At 56.0% G+C, this 7,797-nt stretch overlaps 1 protein-coding gene across 1 annotated transcript; it reads left to right on the top strand.

Moving 5' to 3' along the window:
• Positions 1–910: 910 nt before the first annotated feature.
• Positions 911–4,535, top strand: KCNE4 (potassium voltage-gated channel subfamily E regulatory subunit 4). The gene is made up of 2 exons (XM_077884793.1): positions 911–1,467; positions 2,022–4,535. Exon 2 carries the CDS (start codon positions 2,048–2,050, stop codon positions 2,558–2,560), a length of 513 nt encoding a protein of 170 aa, XP_077740919.1. The 5' UTR covers positions 911–1,467; positions 2,022–2,047; the 3' UTR covers positions 2,561–4,535.
• Positions 4,536–7,797: the final 3,262 nt, after the last annotated feature.

Below are 7,797 nucleotides of genomic sequence, written 5' to 3'. Positions count from 1 at the left end.
TGGCGTGAGCAAAGGCCCCATGTATGGATGACCTTGGGGTTGGAATGGTCAGGGGTTATACGTTGGAGCCAGGTGGGGACTTACGGGCGAACACAGCCTAAACCATAAGGTGAGTAGACCAGCGGAGAAAGCAGCATCGTGTGCTCGTTAGCCTGCTGTTCCCTCAGGTGGACCCGAGCCCGAGCGTCAGGCCGGGAACGCGCCCGTGTGTGGACGATGTGACCCCAGGTGGGAACACGGATGTTGCCGTGCTTGCCCTCAGCGTCAGTCTGACAACAGCAGAACCACGAGAAGTGTCTTCTCTAGAGTCCATGCCCCGAGACAGTCTGGCTGCAACTCACAGGCCACAGACCCCTGGGAGCGGAGGATCCCTCCTGGTTTACTTTAACTTAGAACAATAACCTCTGAGAGTGAGCATCCCGGGGAGCGGATGGACCGACATCAAAGTCTTCCGTTCCTTTTCCGATTTTGATCACAGCGACCGTTTTGACACAAGGGCTACGCAGGTTTTAAAAGGCTGAACTGTACTCAGCAGGTCACCAGCTGCTCCCCCCGCCAGGACCCGCCAGAGACGGCAGAGGGATGCGCAGCTGGAGGGGAGCGGCGGCAAATCCTGCCCACGGCGGCCTGCGCCGTGACCCACCTGGCTTCACGCAGGCTATGCACTAGAATCTGGAAGGGGTATTTTAATGATGAGAAATAAATGCATGACCTTGATGCAGAAGACAGGACGAACCTCTCCGTGTTTTAAAAAAAGGTTATCGTGCAGCAGGTGGCCTTAAATCTTAGGGTGATTAGGCTGACAGGGATGCAAAGGCTCACGCAGTTCCTATAATGCTCCGCGCCGAGGCTCTCACACCAACCCCTTAGCAAGGAGGCGTCTGAGCGCGGGAAGGTTCAGGAAGGATTTATGACATTTGCATCGTCAATGGAAGAACTGAAACGTAAGCCCTAGTTTCTTGACAGGAAATCCTGTCCTTGTTTCCAACTGTCTTTTAGCCAGATGATGGTATTTGACTGTCTCTGAAAACCTGCAGAAGGCATCCTGGTTATTCCCCAAGAGGGACTTGAAGCACAAACTAATTTTCAACGAGAGCGGACTTTGCGAGAACGGTTCCAACCGGGCACATTCTTTTCTCCTCTTTCCACTCATTTTCAGGGCCACCTGGAAACTCTGGCTCGGGGCTGAGGCGTGAGGAGCCATCCCCGCTCCCCAGTCTTTTTCTTTGCACAGCTGCGAAGTTCAGTGAGTTGAACTGCAGCGCCTTGAGTTCACTGTTCACTCTGCCACGACCAACCTCTGTTGTAAATCTTCCTCCCGGAACACGTGACGATGCATTTCTTGACTATATATCCCAACTGCAGCAGCAGACTTGTCAGAGCGCTGAGCCCCGCGGGGAGGAAGGACGCTCTTGGACTTGGCCATCTAGCAGCTCCGGACCTTGTGGAACAATCTGCCAGCCTTCGGTAAGTTAGCAACGCGCCCTCGCCGCAGAGCCCTTTGAGAGGAGGCTGTTTCGTGCACTTAGTAGATGAGGTTTTCCTTCCCTTTCTCTGCTCTCAGGAAACGCAGTTTTGAATTAAAACTAGGTTTACGTTTGAGAAGCAGCATGCAAGCTTTCGCTGCTTCCTGCTCAGTTAGAAAAAGTTGCCCAGGGACTAAAAAAGGGGTTTCGGTTGTCTCTGTGCTCCCTTGTCTTGGACTGATTTTTCCCTTTAGCTTTTATGACTATGAAGGCAATGCTTTCTACGTGCTGTGCTCACTTTAGGAAGCGCAGATGTGAGGCCGCGTATGCCTCAGCCCATTTCCCCGAGCCCTCCCTGCCTCCCCGCTGCCGCCCCCCTGCCCCATCCACTCTGGCCCCTCAGGGCTAACCCCGTTCGCTGTTTCGTGGGCCTCCTTCCCACGATTCCTCCGTGCAGCGCTCAGCTTTCTGGATACTGCAATCCCACAAACCTCGGGCCGGCCTCCTTCCCGCCCGGCCAGCCCGTGGGAGTCTAACCTGCAGGTCTCTCCCCAGACCCCGGCTGAGTGCGCGGCGCTTCAATGCTAAAGATGGAGCCTCTGAACAGCACGCACCCCAGCACCGCGGCCCCCAGCAGCCACCTGGTGTCCCACGTGCCCGGCAGTGAAAGCGGCAATGGCAACGAGTACTTCTACGTTCTGGTTGTCATGTCCTTCTACGGCATTTTCTTGATCGGAATCATGCTGGGCTATATGAAATCCAAGAGGCGGGAGAAGAAGTCCAGCCTCCTGCTGCTATACAAAGACGAGGAGAGGCTCTGGGGGGAGGCCATGAAGCCGCTGCCCATGGTGTCGGGCCTGAGGTCCGTGCAGGTGCCCATGATGCTGAACATGCTGCAGGAGAGCGTGGCACCTGCCCTGTCCTGCACCCTCTGCTCCATGGAGGGAGACAGCGTGAGCTCCGAGTCCTCCTCCCCAGATGTGCACCTCACCATCCAGGAGGAGGGGGCGGATGACGAGCTGGGGGAGACTTCAGAGACGCTCCTCAACGAAAGCAGCGAGGGGTCCTCAGAGAACATCCACCAGAATTCCTAGCACCCCCAGGGCCTCCGGAGGCGGCCCCATCTGCCAGCAGCCTTAGAGAGAGGAAGGACACTTTTCGTGTCTGGTTTCACTTTTGCAGCGCAGCTGCCACTCTAAAGAGACCTTTGGCGAGCCCCTGCACGGGGTGGTGGGGGAGTCTGCAGCCAGGAGGGCACGCGGCCAGTGGTGCACACCTGCCACTGAAAAGCCCGAAGACGTGCGGTGTGCACCTTGACTTTGGGGTCTGGGGCTCGGGGTTCCAGTTCTGAATTCGGCAGGTCGCCGTGCTTGCTGTTGTTTTCTCGCTGGATGCCCTGGGTAACTGCCCGCTCCCGGGGCTGCCCGATGCCTAGGACGTGCTGAGGGACTAGTTTTGATTTGCTAATTTGCCTAGAGCTTTGTTCTAGATCTGATGGGCTGTAAGTACCTCTATGGTGTACCTGTGGCATTCGTTCACAGCGGGTTACAGAGCTTCTTTTTGGAGGTCTTTTGGGTTGGAGGGGGATGTCTGATGGAGGACTTTTGATGGCAGAAAGCTGGAGATCCAAACCTGGTTCATTTCCATACTGTAAGAAAAAGCCACTTTCAAACCTGTTACCATTGGCTGGGATTATAAAAGAGAATCTGCTATTTCCACCCTTTGTCTAACCTGTGACCTTGAGCTCTGACCTCAGACCATCCAGCATCGCTTGCTGGCGTGACGTTTTCTCTCGGTTGGAAGAGCTTCCCCAGAATCGAATCTGTACTCTGAAGAGCTGTACAGGGGACTTTTCCTGATCTTTCTAGAAGGGGTGATGGTGCACTTGAAGGAGGCTAAGCCCTTAGCTCTGCTGCTGCTTTTTTCCCAGCCTGGTTTTTCTGAGCTGGGAGCTGACACAACGTGGGCCTTCACAGTATGGCATTCCGTCACGTAGGGCAGACCTGGAAGGGTAGACTCAGGCAGAGGCTGGGGTCTGGGTTCTGTTTTCTGATCCTGAGCTGATTTGCTGTGTGGTCCTGGGCATGTCATCAAGAGGCTTACTGCCTTCATGAGACTCCTGAATCTAGATCCCCAGGGGGCTGGGAGGATGTCTTTGGATTTTAAGACTCTGTGATAAATCCTGTATGGCCTGGTGTGAGGAAGCTTGGAGAAAATATTTCCCACTTGGCCAGTTAGTCTGAGAACGGATCTGCTTATTTAAAGGAGCAGTTGGAGACTCAGAACACATGTAACTGGGAAATTTCGGGCGAATCACCACCCTGTTCGTGCTGTCATTTTCCCAGCAGTGAACCAGGGAGGCAGACACTGCATTTTACTCTGCAAAGTTCCCTGGGTAGTAGAATGTTAAGACTTCAGCTGAGAAACCAGAAACCTAACAGAAAGTGTTCAGGAATGCTTGCTAACGTCTCAGTGTATTCCTGCGGTCAGTAGCTTTGTGGCAGACTGGTTAGGCCCTTCAAGGCAAGCAGGAAGAGAAACACACCAAAAGGTCAAATTGAATTCTAGTAAAAACAAAAAAAAAAAAACAAAAAAAACAAAAAATTTCTAAAACATACTCTCCTTTGATTGAAGATAGCAGTGACTACTGTTCCCATGAAAGGGTTAACAGTAGAGGAGCTGGTTTATCAGTTTGCCCTAACATAGTGCTAGAGGACATTCATGTTTGGGGGGGAAAGGGCCCTCCTTCACTTTAAAATTCAGAGTGTGGATTTACTCCAAAGGGGGCTGTTGGGGGTGAAAGAAGCCAAGTTCAGTTTGGCCCCTTGCCTGGAATCACTTGAATTCTGAAGCTTTACTGCGACGGACTTGTGCGTTGTCACATTTTCCATTGCTTAATCCTGAGGTTTGGTGCAAGTCTATCTGCGCCTGTTAAAAAAAAAAAAACATGATGTATATACTTCCTTCTTATTCTATTAAGTTGTATAAAGTTGTCTTCTGTATTTAACAGTTTGTAATTTTCACACTATTTTTTAATTTAAATAAACAAACACGTCCCCCCCCCCCACCCCCCGAAGAATACGCGTTCTCTCTGATTCTTCAGCACGACTGCAGTTTCCAGGACAAGCCCTCAGTCCCCAGCCGGCTCCGGCTCGGGCTCCGGGTCATCCTGCGGGCGGGAGGGGCGCGGGGAAGGTGTAGCTGCAGTGGAGGTCAGTGGAGTCCAGCGGCCAAGCTGCAGGGCGGTCTGACCGCCACCTCTCACTCTAAACTCGGTGGCTTGCACCAGCCCCGGAATTGGAACATGCGCAGAGCGATCGCGGCAGCCTGGTGCAAGATGTTGCTCCGAATCTGGTCGCCGGGAAACATGTGGCTGGCACGAGGGCTAGGCCGCGACCGGCCCGGGGCGCACCGACTGGGACTGCCCGGCGGGAGGGGCGGGGCGCACCGCGGGGCCGACTCCCCAGGGCCGCGAAGCCGTGGGCGGGGCTGGAGGGACCGCCCCTCCCAGGCACCTGACTGCCTGGCCCCGCCCCCCGAGCCAGGCTGAGCCCCGCCCCCGGGCCAGGCTCCGCCCCCGGGCCAGGCTCCGCCCCCCGGGTCAGGCTCTGCCCCCTGGCCTGGGTCCGGCTCCCATACCTGGGTCAGGCTCCACCCCCCACCCCCCGCCCCCTCCCCCCGTCAGGTTCCCACCCCTGGGTCAGGCTCCGCCCCTGGTCAGGCTCCACCCCCCCAGGTTCCCACCCCTGGGTCAGGCTCCGCCCCGTTCAGGCTCCGCCCCCGGATCAGGCTCCGCCCCCAGGCAGGCTCCGCCCCCGGTCAGGCTCCCATACCTGGGTCAGGCTCCACCCCCCGTCAGGTTCCCACCCCTGGGTCAGGCTCCGCCCCCAGGCAGGCTCCGCCCCCAGGCAGGCTCCGCCCCCGGTCAGGCTCCCATACCTGGGTCAGGCTCCACCCCCCGTCAGGTTCCCACCCCTGGGTCAGGCTCCGCACCCAGGCAGGCTCCGCCCCCAGGCAGGCTCCGCCCCCGGTCAGGCTCCCATACCTGGGTCAGGCTCCACCCCCCGTCAGGTTCCCACCCCTGGGTCAGGCTCCGCCCCCAGGCAGGCTCCGCCCCCAGGCAGGCTCCGCCCCCGGTCAGGCTCCCATACCTGGGTCAGGCTCCACCCCCCCAGGTTCCCACCCTTGGGTCAGGCTCCGCCCCCCGGTCAGGCTCCACCCCCGGATCAGGCTCTGCCCCCTGGGGCCGGCTCCCATACCTGGGTCAGACCCCACCGCCCCCCCCCCCCCCCCCCCCCCGTCAGGTTCCCACCCCTGGGTCAGGCTCCGCCCCCAGGCAGGCTCCGCCCCCAGGCAGGCTCCGCCCCCGGTCAGGCTCCCATACCTGGGTCAGGCTCCACCCCCATCAGGCTCCGCCCCCAGGCAGGCTCCGCCCCCAGGCAGGCTCCGCCCCGGGGCTGCGCTCCCCGCCTGCCTGCGGCTGCAGCCTGTCCTTTATTCCATTTCCACAGCGGAAGTGCTGCAGAAAAATGACCAAACCAGTGACCCAGTTTGAGGGAGGCAGATGGACAGGGTGGCCTTGCTTTCATGTTTCTCTGTTTCCTGTGCGTTGAGCTTTCCTGTTTCAAGGAAACGTTGCCCTTAGGTTCCCAAATGACGGCCTCCCCGAAGTCTATCCGGCGGCCGTGCCGCGGGGTCTGGATTCTTCCCAAAGCGCATCGAGGATCGAGGATCGCAGCTCACCAGCTGGCTTTGGGACAACGTAAGATGAGAACGTGATCTGAAAAGACAAAGAAGCCTTTTTAATGTATCCTGGCTTAATGTCATTCTTGGTGCGGAAACAGTTAAAAAAAGTCTTTCTTTTTTTTCAAACCAGGGGCGGAAGAAGAGGGAATTCTAAACTCTAATTGTCCTAAAAATATGTAGAGTACACTATGTCGTTTTAATGGAATATTTGTTTTCTTTAAAAAAAAAAAGAACTTCTAAGCAGAACCTAAGGCCCAAGGGGTTTAGTCTGTGTGGATTTACTCATGCATGTGAAAAACTGAGAAGGGAATTTGGCCCCATGCACCTAGGATATTAGAAACATATTTTAAAGCACTTAAATGTTAGGGATGAGGTAAATGGATCCTCCTGCTTGCTCCATGCTGTTCTAATTACACCTTTGTACGTCAGAGGCAGGCAGGGATGCTGCACAGGAAAAGATTTCTTTCATGGACACCACCATGGGAGCCGGGTTACTGGGAAAGGCTGAAATGGGGCCCGGGCAAGAGTGCTCTTGGCTCATGATTCTGGTTGGAAAGTAGACCCCATGGCACATTTGAGAGTTGGAGGTTCCGTGGTCAGGCCCGCACTTCCAGGGCTCAGCTGAAGGAGGGTCACTTACCGGCCTGTACAGTGTCGCCCTGACCATGCACGTCGTGGAACACCCCGCACGTGGAGCTTACAATGCAATGGATGCTCCAGACACAGCCTCGGTCAGACGGAGCTTACGGTTACCCGCCTTACTCCCCAGTTGGGCCTCGTGCTGGAGACCATCAGGGGGAGAGTCATGGTTCAGGGAGAGAAGGTGGCGCCTAGGGCCTGAGGGAGACGCACCAGCTCCTTGCCCAGGCCGGGGCTGGTCGCAGGCAGGCAGGGTGTAAATGGGGGTTCAGTAGACACTCAGCCTTATTTTGTCTAGCTTTCTAGGCTACCTCTGTGGCTCTGCAGCTGTACAGAAAGTACTCCGCCTCTCTGACACGCAGTCCCTCTCCTTTACCACGAGGAAGACCCACTGGCCTTTCTCTTTGGGTGTGTGTGTGGGGGGCATAGGGTGCGGCTGCTAATGACAAGAATAGTGCAACCACCTGTGACATACTGAGTGCTGCATGAAACCAAAGGCAAAGCAGCTCCAGGCTTCTACTTTTGAAAATGCATCCTGGACAGACATCTGCAAATGGAAGTCACTGAACCTTTCCTTCTGTGCTCGGTTTCCTCAGGAGACTGCAATGTTCAGGAAGAGGATGTGATTTGCCAAAGAAGAAGGGTCATAAGAGGGAAAAACCACTATTCAATTTTCGCCTTTCCCCATTTCTGAAATGTTTCCTCCCACACAGGAAGGAACAGTTTGGGATGTGAGCTGTTACCATGGAGATAACCAGCCGAGGTCACTTGTTTGAAGGAGGAGCCCACGGCCCCCATGGCACTGGATCATTAGAGCAGTTTTATGAAGTTGGGATTTGGTCCTTGACTCAGGCAACGACAAGCTCTGAGCCACGGCAGCCTCCATTCGTGGCGTGGAGGAGGGGATGCAAGAACGTTGTCCTTCTGTCCCATACAACTCTGTCTT

Source organism: Canis aureus, chromosome 36 (genome assembly GCF_053574225.1).
Source record: "Canis aureus isolate CA01 chromosome 36, VMU_Caureus_v.1.0, whole genome shotgun sequence".
NCBI classification, from domain to species: Eukaryota; Metazoa; Chordata; class Mammalia; order Carnivora; family Canidae; genus Canis; species Canis aureus.
Note: the sequence above shows the minus strand (reverse complement) of the source record. Positions and strands in the feature narration are given on the sequence as shown.